This window comes from Palaemon carinicauda, chromosome 23 (assembly GCF_036898095.1).
Source record: "Palaemon carinicauda isolate YSFRI2023 chromosome 23, ASM3689809v2, whole genome shotgun sequence".
NCBI lineage: Eukaryota > Metazoa > Arthropoda > Malacostraca > Decapoda > Palaemonidae > Palaemon > Palaemon carinicauda.
Window position 1 is genome coordinate 93981026 of NC_090747.1, and position 22113 is coordinate 94003138.

Genomic DNA, 22113 nt, shown 5'->3' on the forward strand with positions numbered 1-22113 from the left:
ATTAAGTGGGAACAGATGTGGAAGGTGATAAATACTGGAGCAAAGCATTTAAAAATTATCTACCATCAACAAAAAATTAAGCAAAATAAACTGAACTTCAGTTTAGAATATAGAAGTTTATTTTAGAGATGCAGTGATTTTTCTGTGAAAATGTAACTACTACATGAAGAGAGGATATAAAACATGGAAAGACCCTATTGTAGGCAGATAAGTCTAGGCTGCTGTTAAGTCAGCAAGTCTGAATATGATGTAATACAAGCAAAACAAATCATGGTTAATGTGGACTTATCGATATAAAGCCCTTGTTGAGGAATGTAGGGTTCAGATGCGAATCAAAGGGAAGTTATTCTGTACCAGACACAAAATACAAAATGGGGAGTTGAAGGTCCTGGTGAAAACAACTTAGAGTAAAGGGAAGGTTTTAGAGGAGTCAATCCTCTTAAGATAAACTTTAGATATGTCAATGTAAATCTACCAAACAAACAATTATTTCTGCTCTATGTGATCTGCTTCCTTGCATATTATATAAAAGTAAGATTATTATTAATATGCAAAGGATTAAGGGTGTTAGTAACACTAACAACACTACCTGACAACGATCAACGCTGTCGTCTTGGAACTCTTTGGAATTTCAAGAGTAAGTCAGGGATGCAGAAAGAAATCTAGAAGGCAAATGATTGAAAAAGTGTAGGTTAACCCACTCCCTTAACTGGTTAATTGGAATTTGCAGGGATTATAAATTAGAAGTGTTCAAAAATGAACCATATGATGAACTGCATATGTAAACCAAGAAATGGCTTCAGAAGTGAAGATAGAAAGAAATAAAAAGCAAATTCTGTACTAATATTGTAATTACATCAAGCTACCTGGCAAGTGGTAGGTGATTATGAAGTGTTTAAAATAAACAACATAAAGCATTGGTGGCAGCCTTATTAAAACCATGTTTTGTTTTTAATAAAATTTAGTATTTTATATAAAGATATGATTAAATCGATATGTGTATGCATGCATATATAAGTTTATCGTGCTTATCAGTTATTTTAGCTTGCAAGATTTTGTTTTATGAAGTGCTTTAAAAATGTATCGAGAGGTTGTTTTCCTATCATAATTTACTTTCTAAATATGTTTTGTTTTGTTTATATTCCTTTTGAAACTGATATATATATACACACACAAATATTTGAAGACATACTGTATATGCAGAAATAATATTTATTTTATTTTGTGTAGGTAACAGATGTAAATATTGGGTAAGTGCCAGTGAAGTGGATATCTTCCTGAGCTGGTCCAATGGGAATGTTACCAAGGAGAAAAAATTTATGCTGCTGCTGCTGTCGCATATTGATGGATAGGTTAGGGGCTTACTGCTTCACCATGTAAACCATGATACAGGATGGCAGGAGTAAAACAGTATCAATATAAACTAACTGCTTACAAGATATGAATTGTTCACAGGTAAGTTCAGTACTGAGGCGCCACATAGTACTTACTTCTCCATAACATTAGTTCACTAAGCTCCATAATAGATCTCCTATATCTAAGCTATTCATTCTAACTTGATATGCACCCACAAGGTAAAACTGTCTGTCTTTGGACTTTTTCTGGATTTCAAAATTCTTCCCTTTTTTGAAAAATGCCAACATATCTGCTCATGAATGGCTCCAAGGTAAAACCTAGCCCCTATCATGAAAAGTGATTACGTGTGACATTCTGCTACTTTTAAGTTATTAACCTATTCCATAAAATTGGCCAAAAGGAATAAGAATGGTATCAGCAGTTCTCAACTCCTTAATGAATCATTCTGTAAGAAGCACAGACTGAATCACAATAAAAACTAGTAAGAAAAGAAGTCATTTCACTATAAAACTGTTGATACACATTAATAAAATTACCATCGACATTAAAGATGACCAATATTGTCTTCAGGTTCTCTGCCTTGTACATCTCATACATAGTAAATATACATGAAAAGTAACAAATTCAAAGGCAATTATTTTACAACCGTATCAGACTACTGTATGTAATTAGCTTATTGTGCTCGTCCCTTTTTCCCATTACAGTTAAATTAAATCTATAACAAAAATGTCTAAGTAAATGCCTTATCAGCTAAGAATTATATGTCTAGGATATCGAGGTAGGGACTTAAGTCAAAAGCTATACAATTCTGTGTATTACGGTGGGAAATACTCATCATGAGATTTTCTACATACATAGAGTAATACTTGTAAATAAATGCTAAAATATTTCCTAAAGCAAAAGGTATTTACAGGGCTTAATCATTTACTCTACCTGGCTTCTCTTGACTCGATCAACAAAGTTCAATTACAATTACCTTTTTGGGGCTAAATTTATCTAATGACTTTATTGCTACTATTAGACTGTATTTCTTCCTGAAACCACAGCACCTTAAAGTTTGTTATATGCCTAAAAATTTAATTTGCTAAAACAGGCAATTTTGGCTTTATATTCTCAAGTATCGATAATTTTGGTTTTTATGTATACAGAGCAAATAACAAAAAAGCATTTCATTGTATACATGTGAATGAATGCCAATACATTGTCCTTATTGGATCTCTTAATGGGCCAGAAACAAACTCACGGTCATAATGACTGACCGGGTGCTCTATCAAGTACAAAATGAAGGCAACAATTCTATCAGTTAATATTGTTATTTATTATAATTATTATTATTATACCCTTCTGATGTGTCTACCAAAGGCCGAGTCTAACAAAGCCACTCCACTGTAGCTGCCAGCATTACCTATCCAGATCCACCAGGTTGATAGTTAAAAGTAACTGTTCCAGACCATTCATTAGCACATGGCAGCAGGCGTTGGGGCAAGCTACGGTAGAGCGCCAGGACTCCTAATTACAATGATGATCTAAGGCACAGTTCGAGAAAGAGCTACTCGTTACTAAGAATGATATCTTAGTATAAGGCTCAGAAACCAGTAGAAAAGTTGGGAAGGCATATTTTGGAGCAGGCATACCAACCTAATATTACTCAGGCCAACTCCTGGCCTAACATAGCAGCCTTAATCTGGCCAAGTACACGGCATTGAGCTCTAGCATTGTAAAGCTAGCTAACAGATACATGAAGGGAATTCCATTCTATTAATACCAGCTTCAGCAGGATATCAGTCTCCAAAACATAATTACGGTCTCTTGATGCATTTACATGTAGTATTCGGTTTTTAATGATTAATACTATATAACTGTTGAGGCTATAATTCCTCTCAAATAATCACATGGCACTAAGTTAAAAGACCTTATGTCATTAACAAATTCTATATTCAGCATTTATCAAAAGGCTGATTTCAAAATAGTTGTACTGGACAGACAAGCTGCATCACAGTCTGAGGATTCATCTACTTTTCTTTTTCTATATAAATTTTAATGAACTTCTTCCTCAACATGTATCTGTTGTTCACTCATGTTGCACTGGGTTGCAAAAAACCTTGTATGCTAACCTTTCAACGGACAAAATGTCGAAAGATAACATGAATGGGAATGAATCACTTGTCTGTAACAATGATGTTGGATTTTATGCAGATTTCATCTGTATCACAAAATTCTTCAAATACTGTACTGAAAATCTACCTGCTGAATTGGTACAGTATTGTGCTTTAAAACAAAATCCTATAAATGTACTATTTTAAAATCAATGCACACAACTAGTCAATACCTATTAGTACTGTATTGAAAGTCTTTAAAAGCAGTAATATCACCTATAACGCAGACTTATCTTAAAATACCTATCTAATGTTTCTAACAGAAGGTTTTAATATTTTAGAAGAAAGAAACTATGGCCTACCCGCTCAACAAATATCTACAATGTATGGCGAATATACAAGATCACTTGTATTTACATTAAAATTGAATTTTACATTTAATGTAATCTTAACCTAGGTAATACAATTTGTACAACAGACCTCTATGATTTTACTAAGCATAGAAGGCATTCGAGCCATGCATGCATTGTTAATCAGGAGAAGCCCACTTTTATGTTCAATTTGCCCAATTGTCAATTTCTTTGTTCTACAATTAACTGCACAGCCCAAGACTCAAATATATAGAATAAAGAAAAGTTAAGAAAAATTCAAATGATATTTAAATTTAATGCTAATGTAAATTTCATTTAATTCTTTTAACATGTGCTGTTAACAAAGTGCCAAGCATGTAAACTCACTAGTTCACTACAACCCTGCTTGCAGGATTCCTTGACGGCACATTACAATCACGAGCAGTCAGTATGTAAGGGGGGGGGATGTCTAACAAAGACGGCAAAATACCTGACACCATGCATGCGATAGTGGTGCTGCTATGTGATAATGAGAGAGAGCTGCAGAATCCCATTTGACTCATGAGATGGCCTTTCTACACAGCACACAGCAACACCATTGCTTTCTCTCCACAAAAGTGTAATGCTTGTACATATTTGTATACTGGCTGCAATAACATAATTTAACATGGATAAATAAGTACTTTACCTTCTAAATAACTCTCCTTATCAGCTAATCATGATTCCTTCCCTCTCAGTCAATGTATGAAAAAGTTTACACAATAATGTCTCATTAAATGTAATGTGAAAATTCATGTCAAATACTACAAATGATTCTATGAAGGATGAAAGTAACATCATGACAATGACACTGAGGGGTTTGGACAACTTGGTCTAAGCCATGGAGATAATGAGTGTTTTTCAACATTAAAGTCCTATGATTTCACATATCTGGTCATGGCTTATCCCAGTCGGTCTATGTTGTATACTATACAGTACTGTCTTTAGAAGTTTAATAACCTTAAAAAATTCGCATATAGCATTTATGGTACAGTACATCACTTTCAATGAATGCATATTGATACGAAAACAGCAGTTCAACTTTTTTTCATTATTATTCAACAACAGTGAATTTACATTTTTATATTTTTTCCAAAATGTCACACTACCATATAACAACCACACTCTAATACTGCCACACCAGTTTATTCAGATGCTTCTTGGAATGGCCAATACAGTTGACGATCTGGGTTTCTTAACAAAGGACAATGCACAATGAAAAGGTTTCAAATTGTACTCAAATACAGATCATTGTTCAGTTGGTCCACAGGTTATTTCTTTTCCAAGTTTTTTGAGGTATTCTTTACTATCCAAAACTTCTGCAGCTGTATTTTTTCACACATAAAACATCACGCTGCAACAAACACTTTTAGAAATTAAATTATTATATTGCCTATGAAAATTCTGACAGTGTACACCATGAAACTGAAAGTTGACATTATGTACAATTTGCCGTTTCTTTTCTCTTCAGACTTCATTGTTCATCTTCTGGCTCCCTCCATTGTTCATTTGCCCATTCAGGCAACTTTGTTTCAAACTGCCAACCAGGACCCTGTAACCAAGAGAGCATGATTGCATAAATCCACAAAATTATGAGAAGTGAACCTTTACAGGTAAGTAAAGTTCTATGAATGAAAGAGTAAGCAAGAAAAAAATTGTGCATTGCAAACCCATCAATTATATTATAAACACTCATATTTGTTCCCAAAAAAAGCCAAAAAAAAAAAATGCGATGCATATTGGAATCTCACCAGCAATTGAAAAACCGCCTTATAATGTCATAAGTCTGCTGTACTGGCAACAGATTTCTATACTTCTCTGAACACCTTTTTTATTAGTTATTATAACAGCATGTGTGTGTGATTAAAGTTGTCAAAATATGTATTATTTGTTTTAGAAAAGTTCAAAGTTTGCCTGTAAATCTATGTGAATTGTTAGTTCCTAAGCATATACTCAAACCTTTTGTCATTTCTTTGGATCGTAATTGAATTATCCATATGGGCATCCCCCAAATTTATCATAAAGAAAGACTGCCATTAAAGAAAATAATAATTCTAAATTGTTCCAGCACAAGTACAAACCCTCGTTCCTTTATAATTACTGTACTTATAAACAGGTGGCCGATAGTTACACACAGGGAGCGGGGAGGAAACCCCAGCCACCCTTCTTGCTCACTGATCACTCACTTTGAATTCAGCTGTCAGTTTTGGCTTATTAACTTTTTCATTTCCAACGTGTCGGAGAATGTTGTAATATCTTCATGAGTGTGTTAATTGGAAGGATCGCCACCTGTTGTGCCTTACCTGCAAAGGCTATTCCTGCTGGCAGGTATCTCCTTGTGACTGAGTTTCTTGAGTGGTCACCTTTCCAGTGGACTGCGTATGGCAGGAGGTGATCTGAAAGGGATTCTTCCCCCTTCGAGATCATTCTCAAAGTCAAAGAAATCCTAACCTCTTCCTCTGATCCCTGTTGCACTTACCTTCAGAAACCAAGAGTGGTAGTCCTTTAACTTAAAGTCAAGTCCCAGGTCCTAGAGGAATGAGGAGGCCCTCTCTGGATATAGGTTTACGACGCCCTGCGAGTTGTATGTACCTCCTTGGAACTGAAGATGCAAGAAACCCCTTCTAAGGAGTTGTTGGTGATGGCCTTTGCCTTGAAGGAAGTGCAGTAGTGTTTTCATGCTCTGGTGCTGGACACCTTCAGCTTGTCCCCATTGAGAGCAGAGAAGTGTCTACTTCTCGGGTTTCTTCCTTCGAAGCCACCCTCTGCCACACCAGTTTCTGTGTCATGTTGAGACCAGCGGAATAGACATGCTCAGTGTTAGCACTTTTCCTGTGCCCTCCCTCTGGCATTTACGCACTACCAGTATTTGAAACATGTCTCTCAACACTCAAACAGACATGGCTGTGCACGTGTGGATTAACTAACCTGGAACCAGCAGATCCTTTCTTTCCTGAGCTAGTGGTAGTAGCATTGGTAGCACCAGCATGCTATCCCACCACATGCCACGCTGGCGCATGCTCAGCCAACTAAAAGTATGAAACAGTTTAATCACTTCTCGCTCACCTCACTACTTCAAATATCACCCAGACGCACTATCCAAAGTCTCTCGCCTATTCGTGTGGCAAGTAGATGCGCCTCACCACCGTGCGTCACCCAGACCCATTCCATGGGATCCAAGGCGAGTGCTTCCAAGATGAAGCACAATGAAGAACCCTCTTTCGTAAAAGACCTTACGCCTATGAGAGTTAGAGCCCATGCCCTCTAGCCTGCACCCATAATTCAAGATTTACAGGTCTTCCTGATAGACCTCCCTGACCAACGGAAATGTGAAGCCGGGCATCAAATTACTCCTGTGGGTGACCATTTTCAAACCCAGTATGGTTCTAGATCGCCCAAAGTAGTTTCTTACGTTGACAACTACTAGTTGTCTCCCATTGAATTTGTTTTGACCTCGCCTTTCTCTTCATAGTAAAAAAAGTTCCCAGTAGGGAAACTATTCAAGGCTCCTTCACAATGGAGTACATTCTGTACAGATACTGAGACCTCTGATGCCTCAGAGGATAGAAGGTTACCACCTAATCCCCCTTCATCCATCTTTGAGGGTTCATGCCTCAGAGATAGTAAGGTTCTTTGGTCTATACCAAAGAACAAGGTACCGCATGTTCCAGAAAAGGGTTCTCGAGTTTCCCGGAAGTTAACGACTCTGGATCCCGACTTGATTCTAGAAGGGGTACTGTGATCAGCCCTCTCATTCTCAATTCCCTCTAAGGATAGAGGCGTGCAGGATGTATTTATTTCTCAACCCCTCCCTACAATGGCCGGGTATGGCATCATAGACGGCTCACGTTGTCTGCAACCTGGACTCTGACGATGCCTTTCCTCAAGCCTTCCGGACCTAAGGCTCCTAATACTGAGGAGGTTGAGTCAACGACAATGTTAACATTTTTGTAGCTGATGCCTTCATGCTCTGAGTGAATGGTTGCGCAGAGGCCCCTAGGTTTCCTACTAAGGGAAGGAAAGCAGACTTTTGACAGACTCTGCCATGCATCTAGGGGCACCAGACAACCTCTTGGAAGTTCCATAGTCAATTCTGGCCTCAAAAGCCCTTAATAAGTTTAATGTGCAGGACTTGGCAAGGAAGGAGTCTCTAAGGCCAGGGAAATTCTCCAGGTTAATTCCTCCAGCCTTTTTTCGTCATAGAGCAAAGATTACATCGCCCAGGAGGTTGGTTTCTCCCTCGCTGTTACCTCTCTACCCCGCAGTTTCCTATGACTCCAGGCATCACAGTGGACTGTCGAGTAGCACAGTATATCACCTTTACAGCAACATAGGCCATGAACATGGAGAGCACAGCAATGGCCGGCCTCTTCCTGGATCAATCACTGATCTGATATGGTGGGGTTTTTGTTCGACAACGAGGCCTTCACGGACTCTGACAAGCAGAAGGTGTTCAAGGATGTTGTCTTGACAAGGGCCAGAGCGGTCAAAAGTTTTACCAGTCGGTCCACCAACCAGTGGGCGAACTGGATTTTAAAGAGGCAAGATGCTGTGGCCTCCAGGGACCACAAGCAGATTAGCAGGGGAAAGATCTTTGATTTCCACAATGCGTTTGTAAAGGGTCCTTCTGTTCCTGACAGAGGTACAGGCAATTGCTATGTAATAGAGGAAGACTAGTCAGGACTATTTTGCTCTAGCAGTGTCCTTTCAATTACAACTGACTGCCTCCACTTCCAGCTGCTCAAGATTACCAGATTACCACCTCTTTCTAGACAGGCACACAAGCCTGCCCTTAGAAAAGGCCGTTATCCCACACCTTCCAACTCGAGACGTAGCACGAAACAGCAGTACCCCTTTCAGAACCAAAGACAGTAAAGGGAAGATAGGAAAACCTACCTATAAAAAACCTGTGCGTCTAATGAGCGCCATCTATTGCTGATGGACCCAAATAATTAGCTAAAAAAAAACCTACTGGGTTTTAGTGTTTTGGAAGGTTCATGTGTTACTATAAGTTATTTCAATTGGTGTATTAGTATGCATCTAGTGATTTTTCTATATATTTATACTAAATCGTATCTATCATTAGACTTCGTATACTGTATACTCTTTTTCATACTTGTATAGCTTGTTAATCCAAGCAACGTTCCTGTCTTCCCTGTACTGTCTTTATTGCAGAGCAGACAGGGTCAATGGCACAACTTACATGGGAAAAGAAAGCAAGACCAGTGCTTCTGCTAGGGATGGCAGTCCTCAGGTCAACTGTGGGAGGATGCATGCAATCACAACGGATGAAGTGGTAGTATTGTTGAAGAGAGGACATTTTTTGGTCAGGGTACTGCCTCTGTTCATCAACTCCACCGCCTCTGATTAAACTACCAATGTTGTCATCATCCTACCACCAGGGATCAGTGCAGGACGTGACCCTTCAGACTGATTTTCAGGTCAAGTTTCGAGCAGGGTGCTCTACAATAGGTCGACGACAGCTCCCCAGGCTCTTTTAGTCAAAACTTTCTTGTAGAGATGGTGCCTGGAGGCTGGTGACTATTCAGACCTCTTGTTCCAAGATGGATACTCCAGGCACAGACAGGTAGGCAATTTGGCCATTAGTCTTTATGATGACGATAGACTTAATGTTAACTTTGGTCCATCCTAGTAAGCAGTGTACCAATAAGAATTCTTTGCTTTGGTTTGTCAACAGCTCCTCAAATTTTCACCATAGTTTTTACTCTATATATGCATATGCACATGCCAACGGCATTCATCTTCTGCATTACCTGCATTGGCAGACTCGGGGGGATGTTCTTGTCCACCGAGATAAGCTGCTTTTGTTCTGTCACAATTTGGAAATAATGGGGGAATCAAGAGAAGTCGATCCTAGTGCCCAAACAAAGACTAATCTATGTAGATGTGAATGTAAACAGTTGTAGGAAAAGTCTTCCCATTTTGGAACAGACAGATATGCTTTCAAGGGGAGGTTCTCCCTTTCCTTCAACAGTCCCATCTACAAGCAGATCTTTGCTAAAAGTTGCTGGGACACCTAGCCTCCCTATAAAACATCTCGCTCCAAACGGTGGTCTCCGGCAGTCTGTGGTCCCTTCAATGGGAGCTGAAAAGAAACTGGTAGGCAGCGATCCACCTATCATCAGTTATGATAGGGGTGGATTGTAGACTCAACCTGGAATGGTGGCGACCCTTTTAAAGGATTCTGTCTCTCCTATCACTTCCTCAAGCATTTAGTCTGTTCACAATTGCATTGAAGGAAGGTTGGGAGCTCAACACCTAGTGTTAGAACAATGGATTGACCAGGAACGATTTTGCCTTATCAACGTTTTGGAACTTGGAAGAATCTCACGCTTCAACACTTGCCCTCATTTGACAGGGCACTCAGGGGTGTTGAAGAATGTCAACACCACCGTAGTGGCATATATAAACAAACAAGGTGGTACTGTTTTTCTGAAGCTTTTCCAACTTACGGTGGAAATCCACAAGTGGGCAGTGCTCAACTCAAACTGACATCCTGCATTATTTCTGGAAAAAAGAAAATCGTTGTGGTAAGCCGAGGAGGAGGATGCAGATCATTGGTTCAGAATGGTCTTTGCAGCCTCAGATAGCGAATAAGGTCCTGACTTTGTGGGGTTTACTGACAGTACACCTGTTTGCTACTTAGCTAAGTCAGAATCTTCCAATATACTTCTCACCAGTGAAATCAGAATCTTACGATATACTTCTCACCAGTGCCAGACCCAGAAGCAGAGTTAAAAGACTCTTCATACCAGCACCACTGGGATTGCCTTGACCTTTATGCTTTTCCTTCGTTCTGCCTGATGAGGAGCGTCTTCAACTGGGTCCAGTCCATTCCTAACCTCAATATGACTCTAGTAGCCCCAAAGTGACCCCAAGCAGAATGGTAACCAGACCTTTTAAAAGACTAGAAGAATTGCCTCCTCTCCCCACCCTGATGTGCCAACCAAATATTTGCTTTAGGTTCATGCATGGTGGTTATCTAGCATCTCCTCTCTGAGAAAGGCTTTTCATGCTAAGTTCCATAAGAGATGTCTGGCCAGAAATATTTGGCTTCCGTGTTCCAAGCCGAGTCTCATTAATAGGTAAGTTTCACCATGCCTATCATTAAGCCTTGAGCCGGTCTTTAGGCTGAGATGTCACTAAGGTCTTGTGATCCTTTAAGAGGGCACTTTTATGAACTGTTGAGACTCGCCTTAAACATGAACCTTAGCCTCAAAATGGTTTTCTTGCTCACCTAGGCCTCCTTCATATGGGTCAGTGAGCTTCATGGTTGCTCCTTCAGAGCAATTCATAGTACTGGGGATAGATTTTGTTCTGTGTCCATACAGTGTGTGTAGCTAAAACCAAAAATCTGTCGGTTCCCGGGATTTCTTTGTTTCAGGTAGTGAGCCTAGGAGTGGTAACAGATGATCCTGATTAGCTGCATTTGTGTCTTGTGAGGGCGCTGAGGTGCTGCCTTAAACGTAGGTATGCAACGCAGTCATCGATGAGGACAGATGTTCTCACTGGCTGGAATATTTGAGAACCTTCTAATTTTATTCTTTTCCTTTCCAGCGCGTTAGTGACTGTATGTCTTCAGTGAGGTTGTCTATGGAAATGCTGAAATATCTAAGGATGTTGGGCAATAAATCCTCACCTCTCGTGCCCTGCCTTGAGAAGACACTCCTGTAATTGGTGGCCTCTCCTTGTGCCGTGTGTCAGGAGTGGTCAACCTCTCTTTTTGCCTTCATAGTCATCCTCTGAGTTGAAAAAATCCTGACTACTTTTTCTGACTCCTGGTATGTTGCCCTCCAACCCTTCCCCGTCTGTCTCCTCTGGATGCAAGCAGGATAATAGTGCTCACTTAGAGTGCAGTTGCAAGGTTGCATGTCAAACTCTGCCTGACCCATTTTCATCTCACTGAAGAATTTACATATGCTTCGCCTAGACAAGCCTCCGCCAGATGCGACTCTCCTAGACGTGTTTCACCAAGAAGCTCCCATAGATCTTGCAATATCTATAAACAAGGCACATGATCTTAGATTTGCATTCATGATACAAACTTCTTGCAGCAATAATTAGGAGGATCCTTCTATTGTTGAGGATCATTCACCCAAGACAACAAAGGCACACGCTCCACAACACAGACTTCCTCAGTTCCAGGCACAAATTAAGCCGACAAGAGACGCGTACCAGAGGTGCCCATTGCTCTCTGACCGAGTTATGTCACCCCAAGAGATAACAATGTTTAACAATTATCAGGGGTCAGCGATCGAATTTGACTTCACCTCTCGCACTCCCTCTCCTCGGAGTCTGAGAAAGGCTGGAGCAAACAGACAGCCGCTCTGAATAAGACAGGTCCATGCCAATGTTGAACTGCACTAAGGATGCAAAGAGGAGGAGACTACTACCTAGCCACCTCACCCCTTTCTCTTTGCGATCTCCCTAAACAACAAATCACCAGTGGCAGACCTGGATGAAGCATTCGAAAAAGTGTTCCAGCACCCATTGAACAGCCTTAACATATATGCTTTTCTGCCTTTCTGTCTAATAAGGAGTGTCCTAAATTGGGTTCAAGCCACTGCCAACCTTAACATCAATTAGTGGTCCCTAGTGGAATACTGTAGTACTCTGAATTTCTACTTATGATAGATACCCTGAGAAAATTGCACTGGACCTGCTAGCTCTGCTGATAGAGAGACTTAGAGGGAATTGCCTCATCTTCTTGACCTATTGTGCAAACGACATGTCTAGATTTTCCACACCAGTGTAATCGTTTCAACTTTATGCAAGGAGGTAATTCAGCATCTATGCTCAGAAAAAGCTTTTCAATCAAACTTCTGCGAGATTTCTAGATGCCTTCAGAAAGTTTCAACCTCTGTATCAGGCCAAGCAAGCCATCTCCTGTTGTTTCTCCTCTCAGATCCTCTATCCCATTTATAGTAGAATTTTTACTTGAAGGAAAAATTCTGCTCAGTATCAGCAGTGAATGCTATCGCCATGCTTTGAGCAAGGTCTTTAGGCTGAAAGGAGTCGGAGAGCTCAACCAAAGAGGAAACCATTCTCATACAAAGTTTTGAACAATCCTGTCCTCCTATAGAGGTAAGATCACCACCCTGGAACGCTGTCAAAATGACTAAGTGGGTTAGCGAGCTGCCTAGTCTTTCCTTGAAAAGTCTCTCATACTGGGGATGGAGGCAGGTCTTGTTTTCCTTCATCCCAAAGTATGTTGCCAAAACCCAGAATGTGTCAGCTCCCGATTTGAGGCTTTTAATTTGAGGCTTTTATCTTGACAGATGGCAAGCTTTTAAGAGAGGCAATGGACGATCCTGATCAGTTGCATTTGAGGTAACGGACAATTCTGATCAGTTGCTCTGTGTCCTGTGAGGGCACAGAGGCTCTACCTTAAATATACACATGCAATCAGATTACACCTGCAACACCTTTACATCAGCATGAGTCGAGTCAAGAAGAAAGTGACCTGAAATACAATCTCCTCATGGATAAATGAAGTCATTGACTACACCCTTTTGCCACCCTCACCTTTCTCCTAAGAAAAGTTTGAATTAGAGCACTCAATGTCAGAGGGGTTAGCACAACTCTGGCATTTAGGGAGAATTTCTGCGACGCAGGTACCACTGCTGTCAGGTGTGCGTTTCACTTCCCATTACCTGCGGGTAGCTAGCCACAGGTCTCTTACTTTCTCTAGGGCCTGTAGTTGCAGTACAGCAAGGTAGTATAGTCATCTCCATCACACACATTCCACCAATTTCTCACTGGCTATTGCTCCTGCTCCCATCATTGTGACAGCAGTTACTATTTCTATTGTTTTTGATATACTGTTATATCAGTGCCAGCTGCTGCTGCTCATATTTCTGGTTGTCAGCAATGTCCTCTGTATTTTTTTTTTTTTTTTCATTGTCCTACCATTTGGCTTTGGAGGCATTGTTCGCTGTTTATGTTTGTTATCTAACTCCTTTGATAGCTCTCACTGTTTAAAAGTTTTTTTCTGCTTTGATGATACAATTACACAAACAAGTTCCCCCCAGTCGACTGAGGTGTTGTGAATGAATGATGGTCGTCTCGTTTGGGCAAGAGTTGGGAAGAAATTCACCGATATTCATGAAGTGTATGGGAGGCTTCATTCATAATTGAGGTGTAAAAATAAATGTAGCATGTGTACATAAGTTAAATCAATGTTTCACTACAAAATAATAACAACTACCAGCAACGGTCATCACCTTGTTTAATGTTTAAACAGCCATTCTAGTGGCTACTTTCCTCTTGGTAAGGGTAGAAGAGGTTCTTTTAGCTATATTAAACAGCTCTTCTAGGTCCTCTTGGTAAGGGTAGAAAAGACTCTTCAGCTATGGTAAACAGTTCTTCTAGGAACCATTGTTCTCTAGTCTTGGATAGTCCCATAGCCTCTGTACCATGGTTTTCCACTGTCTTGGGTTAGAGTTCTCTCGCGTGAGGGTACACTCGAGCACTCTCTTTCTATCTAGTTTTTATAGGTTATTTATGATATCTAATTTAATGTTAATTATCTCAAAATGTTTTATTTTGATTTATTACATCTCTTGAAGTTTATTCATCTCCTTGTTTCCTTTCCTCACTGGGCTATTTTTTCCCTGTTGGAGCTCGTGGACTTAAAGCATCATTCTTTTCCAACTAGGGTTGTAGCTTAGCTAGTGATGATAATAAGAAAGGAATCCATTTTGTACAGTTCATAAAAATGCAAAATACCTGAAAAATTAGTGAATTTATGCCTTATAAAATTTTCATGCAAACCCATTTATTGAATATCCAGTCTTCATGCCATAGGAAGTGATTGGTGTGTTGTTGGCTAAGTGTCCAGGTGGCACTAGGGACACACCTCTCATAGATATGGCTGAATTTGGGGTTCAGGCTTGATATGATCAATGAGTTTGTAAGAATATTTCCTTATGCAAATATATTTCTTTGAAAGAAATGGAATTTTTTTTGTGGGTCTTTAAAAATTAACAATATACAAAATAAATACCAAAGCATTATATTAACAATGGCATTCAACATTACATCCCCCTCCCCCCTTCAAAGTAATTACAGTACATTTACCTAATATAAAACAAGTTCTTTCACATGTGGCAGGTTGCTGTCAGATTTTTTTTTTTTTTTTTTTTTTATAAACAAATGTTACAAAAGATGAAGCAATAAAACAAATCTTGGAATCAAAATCTATGCTAATGAAACTGTCAAAAAGTAGTAAATTGTTACTTATCAGTCATGAATATTAAAAAAAAAAAAATTACAATCTTGCAAATGTGCCAAACTGCTAAATCAAAACTTTGTTCTATTTGTCATAAAAACTAAGTGACTATTTGTACAGCACAAAAACGGGCATACTTACACAGTATTTAAGTGCATGTAGATACATAACCAAATCTTTTGGCTTTGGATCACGGTACCTCACTTTACATTCGTAACAGTGCTCGTCAACGGTCATAAGGCGAGCTTGGTAATTGTAATCTTTTGCTCCTTCACTTGTTTGTGTACCTGCAGATACAACATTAGTAGAGTCATTTCCAACCAAACCACTGTTGCAACCTGAAATGTTAAATAATTAGGATGAAATTTTAGTGTCAAATTCAAGTTTATATTGAAGGGTTTCCAAGTACTATACTATATTGCAAGTGTTTTCTAAACTAATGTGCAAATAAATTTATCTAAATCTACATGGAAATTTAATTTAATTTTTTAAGTGATGGCAATATTTATCACTCCTTAAAAGTTTGTTATAACAGGGCACATTCTTTATAGATTATCCTAATTTTCTTCCTTTTAATTCCGAAAGTGTCTTCATCAACAGTGTGCTTTTAGATTAGCAGACTTTAAACAATACAAAATGTACTTTACAAGTGGAAGTTTTAGTCCCTAACTGTATTGTTGAATAACCTTTACATTTTATCTTAATTGGTCATTACTTCTCTAGAAGTACAGATATTTTATTAAATTTCTTCATATTTTTTTTTTTAAATATTTGTTAATTTTGCTGTATCATTAGCTAATTTTATAACATTGCATACCTTATCCCAATAAGCAATTAATTAACCTTTTTACTTTTACCTATTCTTATATGCTCACTATAAAGGATGCAACCAGCCTTTTGATTACAGCCACTACAGTCAGTCCCCTTTCCACACAGAGCATCCAAGCTCTTGGTGCTGTGAACGTATCAGGTAAGTAGGTATGGCTTTTGAAAGACATGGGAAAAATAAACTATTGGTTTGTGTTTTGCCCATGGTCATGATAAACAATGAGCTTTCTCAATTCAAGCATTGGATAATGCATAACCTGAGAGAACTGCCTTACATTTTTTTGACACAAAGTCATCACATTTATCACCTTTCTCTTTACAAAGCAAGTATTAAATTTCTGTCTTTACAGGCTTGGATGCTATTATCACACAAATGTCTAAAGCTTTCTTCAGTCTTGGCAACAGGATGTCGGTAAACTTTAAATCAAACAAGCAGTCATGGCAGAGGCGGGAGTAACCACTAACCAATGCAGCAAGGTGGGACAGCTCTTTAAGTTGGTAGAAAAAAGCAATGAGTAATGAATACACATCATCACAAACTTTCTCAGTAAAGATGTCTACAAGACCGTATGGCAGGTGTGTGCTACTCTAATGGCTGCAACTAGATTCGGAGCCTTGGACCACAGATGTGATACTCCTGAGGTGGGAAAACTTTTGAGTAGAATGCATCTACCGGTTTAACCTGATCTGCCTTGAGTACAGCTGTCCCTGTGGGAAAACTTTTGAGTAGAATGCATTCACCCGTTTAACCTGATCTGCCTCAAGTACAGCTGTCCCTGTGAAGTCCAATATGTTCTTTGAAAACTTTTGAAATCAAAGTTGTCAGAGCAAACAGATAGATAGTAGTCCACCTGTGCCAAGGCATCTCTTGCAACTGCACAAGAATCTAAAAATCTACATTCAAACCTACATGGGAGATCGTGAACAATTTTGAAAGCTGTATGTCTTGGAAGAAGCTAGTCTGAGATCTCCATTACTCTATGCAAAGTGTGTCCACTTCCACATTGAGTAAGTAAAATGTGTAATGAAAATATAAACCGATTCCTCTCTTGAAGGAACGACACAGTACTAGGGTTTTTGGCCACAGCCCCCTCCGCAGGAAAAAGCTGTCTGGTTGTGGATAAAGAGCTTTATGAATAAATATTTGCTTAGATTGAGCTTTTTCAGTAGCGGAAATATTGCCATCAAGTTCCAACACACCAATGTGAAATAGTGCAAATTGACGTGACCATTTTCCGAACATGTAGGTCTTCTCTGAGTTGCCTCCGTATCAGACTTGAATACACCTGTATATAGACAATCATGGAATGTGGGGGACGGATCAAATGGACTGGAGGAAGGACTATGAAGAAAATGCCTTTACCAGAACTAGTCTTGATTTGGAACATAATTAGTGCATACAATTTATAATAATTCTCCTGTCCCTGGCCAAACCAGTCAGTCATTCAGATAACCAAGATCCTTTATTCCTTGCCTTTGCCCATTCTGTGAATACCTAGGGAAGTATAATGTGGCTGTATGGCTATAGATATTTGCCAGTAAGCGCCTTTGAGATTGATTAGTACTCGTCCACTCTGGGTAGTAGAATGGCAATTCCCTTTTAATATCTAACTTGGGATATGGAAACTAAAAAACAAAGCTTTAAAATTATTTCAAAGCAAATTAGTACCCATTACAGGAATAATCTGATAAAATGGCAATGAGGGAACTGATTGTGACAACTTGGATAAATACAGTAAAAGACAAAGATTAAAAGGTTTTGGGAATTAGTGAAATTGTTTCTTAATATGGACAATGCAAATAGAGAAGAATGCGAACTTATGAATTTTGAATTTAAATATTGTTTCATTACATTCTAAAGGAATACTAATAAGAGGCTTGAATGGGCATATGACTAACAAAGATTTGAGCTGAGGATTTGCCAATATGATATAGTAAGGAGAATGAGTACTGATATTCTTTTGAGCAAAGGTTTATAATTACTTCACATTCCATGAAAAGTCCTAATTATGAGTGAATAAGCAGAAGAAATAAATTAACAGAATTGTACTTTGAGGAGAAATACGAACATTAATAAATATGTATACTATATCAAGCGATTACAATGTGGTGGTGGATTAGAGGGAAACAAAAGGCGACTGCAGAGATAAGAAGCTTCATGCTATATTATTAAGAAAGCTAACTATAATTTATGAACACCTGATTAGAAGATGGGCTGGCATTGGCCATTAAGAAGATAAGGCATTACAAAGTCTGGCGGTACCAAAAGGACTGATAGTCATTAACTATAGTAATAAATTATCTACAGTGAACAGTTGCGTGTGTGTCGCAGAAACAAGTGATAAATTCAATCCCTTTCATTAACTCATAGCATAAGAGCACAACTCTGTCGAAATATAGCTTATTAATACCAATTTATGATTGTCACCTTCATTCCCCAAGCCAGCCTATTATTTGCATTACTCACACTTTAATCAACCAAAGGATGAAAGTTAATTTATACTTCAATCATACTGTATAATTACTTACCATTTAAGGTCTTTGGAGCTAACATTTCTGTTCCAATCATGGAGGACTGAATTTCTGGGGCATGAGCACTGATAGGCTTCATGGAAGAATATCCCGTTGATGCAATCAGTGCTGGTGGTGAGGTGACACGGGGTGCATCAAGTCCAACTGGTGATTTTTCTTTAGGGCTTGGGGTGTTGCGTTGTGAGCCTCCTGAAAAAGATTGTAAAATATGGATTTTTTTATCAATAATGCACAAATCATAACTATGGTACCTTTACATATTTTAGAATTGCTTTGGAAATATTACCAGAAGTCCTAAAAATTTTGCTCCCATCTTTTAAAAATTTTTAATTTCTTGGGGCCACTGTACCAAGTACAACTAAATAAACTGTTAATGTCATTGTTTTTTTACAAATTACAATATTTGTTTAGTGTGTGGGTTTCACACAATATATAAACTTATAAGATTAAAATCTTTACATTCTACACTCAAAACAATCTTATTACAACCATGTTTTTTTTTTTTTAGAGATTTTTCCAATATATGCAGTACTGTACTGTAACTATAATTTATAATAAACAGTTCACCAACAATATGAAAATCTTTATCCTTCCAGGGAGAGGTGTATTATGTGTAGCCTTTGGCTTACAAATAGAATCCAAGCTATTTTATGTCATGAAAGCTAAAATATCAACTTCTAATGCTGGAACAACCTTATTTATAAACCGATGATTGTCCTCATTACTATCATGATTATTATTACTATACTAACCAGTCAATAATTCTAGTTTAAAAAAGCAGAATGCTACAAGCCCAAGGGCACCGACACAGAAAGCAGCTTAGTGCAGAAAGGAAATGGAGAAGTAACAAAGGAACTATATTTGAAAAATGATAAAAAATAAATTATTTTATCAGGATCAGTAACAATATTAATATGAAATGAATCTTAGGTCAATCTGTTCAACAGAAAAGCATTCACAACATGTTTGAACTTCTAAAGTTCTACTGATTCAACCACCACATTATCTAGATCATTCCAAAATCTGCTTACAGCTGGAGTAAAACTTTCAGAATACTCTGTAGTATTGAGCCTTATGATGAAGAAGGAAAGATCCAAATAGAAGGGATGGTAACAATCAAGAAAAATCTTATGCAACATGTACAAGAAGTAACTGAACAATTGTGTGAGAGATTAATATCCAAGATCAGGGATAAGTAGTTCAATAGACCAAGCTTTAGTCCAAAAAATAAGAGTCAGCAGCTGAAGACCAGATAGAAGAACAATATTCAAAATATGACTGAATGGAAGAATCATTTCACTGTAAAGTCCTCGTATATATGGTGTATAGTAAGTGAATGAATGCAATTACCAGTCATAACTATTGCCACTGTAGCTATATAATCCCAGAATGACAGATTTAATTAGTTTGTGGCCCATAAAAAAAAAACTGCAAAACCTTTCCTTTCCAAAACCACCACTGTATTGATGTTTGCTAACAAATAATTAACCCATTGCCCTATAGAACTTTGATACATGTAAGGACTATTAATCACATCTGCAATGAGAGAGAACTAGATCCCTCTTTTAATGTACTTTTACTAATCAATACATATTCTAAAACACTCCAATCTCTGGTGATATTTTATATGCTCATAAAACATTATTTAAATTTCCTGTTATCTTAATTAATTGGAAAATTATAAAACTTCCTGCCACAAATTTTTTGCAAACCAAATTAGTTTTTATCTTTTACTCTTACAATTTTAATATTTTTGTCCTTTCTGGAGCCTTAAAATCTAAATGAAAAAAAATCGGCCTTAAAACAAAAAAGTAGTAGTTTGTAGTAATTGCTTTAATGGAACCACATTGCACTCCTTAATACGCTCACAAAGAGTAATAAGCTCACGGCTAACACAAACTCTTTAGGCTGAAACAATGACAAAGGTGGGAGTGGCATTCCATCATTATTTCCTCTATAAAACAACCTTGATAAAACTAATTAAATATATAACCTAATTGTCTAGTCCTCTTGAGTTATTCCCTTACACTGAAAGCACGTTTTCTTATACATCTGATCCTTTCTATCTACATGTTCATAATTTTCATTGAACTTTCTAATTTCATATTACTACACTTGTGTGATAAACAATGCCATTCACCTAAGAAATATGAGGTCGCTTAAGAGTGCTAGCTTTAGTGAGTTGGGGAGATATTAGGATCCAGAATACCTACTCTACCTTTAGCCTTGCAATCTCGTTCTCTGAAAAGAGAGACTAGCAATGCGGAAATGCAAGAATTTCAAGGATTTAGCAGTAGAAGGATCTAAAGTAAGTAGAGAGTTTGAACGAAACACTATAACCACTAGACCCAACTTTAATGTCTGGTTAGAGTTAGCAACAGGCCAGATAAGACCAGATATTGTAAAAGTATCCTTTGAACAAGATTCCACCAATCTAATTATAAAATCTCTGTAAATTCAATAAAAAAAGTACATTTCATCTTGCTTACATGCTAAGTTACTTCAGTTAAAAAATACACTAAGATGAAATATCTGAATCAAATTAATCTTATTTAAAAATACACACCATGGTACCTACTGTAGATAGATACTTAGTCTTATTGATCCAACTTAGTCATTTCACAGAAAATTTTTTAATCAGCTTATTGAATTATTCACATAATCAATTCAAATCTAGATTAAGACTATAAATTTCCTTTAAAACTCTGCAAACAAGATCATTTCAAGTATTTCCCACTTTAATTCTCCTATATTCAAAGATTATTTTATTTCCATTCATCAACCACAAAATGTCATGGTGCTTCCTAGGGAGGAAGCATTTTGAAGGGGAGAGAATTGGGAAATTTTTATTTCAGGGTTAGCCTAGATGAAGATAGCTTTAAGTAGAAGCAATAAGAAAATTATAAGAGTAAAATGAAACATTTTTGTCAACCATCTAATGCATCCATTAAATATGATACTGTACAGTAATTTTTTACCTTCCTCATCATTGTCAGTCTTGTCGCGACCCTTGAACATCGAGTATTCTGCATCTCCATCCATTCCCAACCAGTTTTCTGCATTGTGGATTTTTATCAGGTCTTGAATTAGCTGTTCGTCTGTTTTACCCACAATACCACCTTTTCCTTTTTTGGGTCCAAACACCATGTGGTTGTAGAGGGGATCATTTACAATTGGGAACCCTGGAAAGAAGTATAATTTTAGCATAAATGTCCTTTTGTGAAACTATAAATTTTATTAGTTCATGATGACAGCTTCCAACAATCAGTAACATTGCTCCTAAAATCATGAGGCCTGGGATTAAATTATTACTATATTCAAGTTACATCACACAAATGACAGATTTTGTCCATTTTTCAACATGACAATTAAATACAAACAATCAAAATCAATAGGTCACATAATTTATTAAATAATTTGCTCATTCCAAAGCTAGACATCATTTGCTGGCTAAGCAAAAAAAATTTGCAAGGAGCTCATTAACCAAGTCTCAAGTTTCTTAAAAAAAAAAAAAACTTAGTTTCTGGCTATGTCAGTCCTATAGGTATTGTATGAAAACTTTATATTTTTTCATCAATTTTAAGGTGCAGTAGTACCTCGGTTTAAGTTTAACTGAATAGGAGCAAAAAGGTACGAGAGCTTAAAAATTAATTCTTATGAA

At 37.8% G+C, this 22113-nt stretch overlaps 1 protein-coding gene across 3 annotated transcripts in view; it reads right to left on the bottom strand.

Moving 5' to 3' along the window:
• Window positions 1-4877: 4877 nt before the first annotated feature.
• Window positions 4878-22113, bottom strand: part of LOC137617256 (pseudouridylate synthase RPUSD2-like) — a 429291-nt gene continuing 412055 nt past the window's right edge. For 2 of the 3 annotated variants that reach the window (XM_068347231.1, XM_068347230.1), the window contains exons 10-13: window positions 21431-21634; window positions 18450-18641; window positions 15234-15430; window positions 4878-5393 (exon numbers count right to left, since the gene is read on the bottom strand). In XM_068347231.1, the coding sequence (XP_068203332.1) occupies window positions 5316-5393; window positions 15234-15430; window positions 18450-18641; window positions 21431-21634 (671 nt within the window). In that variant the 3' untranslated portion in view covers window positions 4878-5315. The remainder of the gene's footprint in view (window positions 5394-15233; window positions 15431-18449; window positions 18642-21430; window positions 21635-22113) is intronic. The other variant, XM_068347232.1, reaches the window with a different exon arrangement.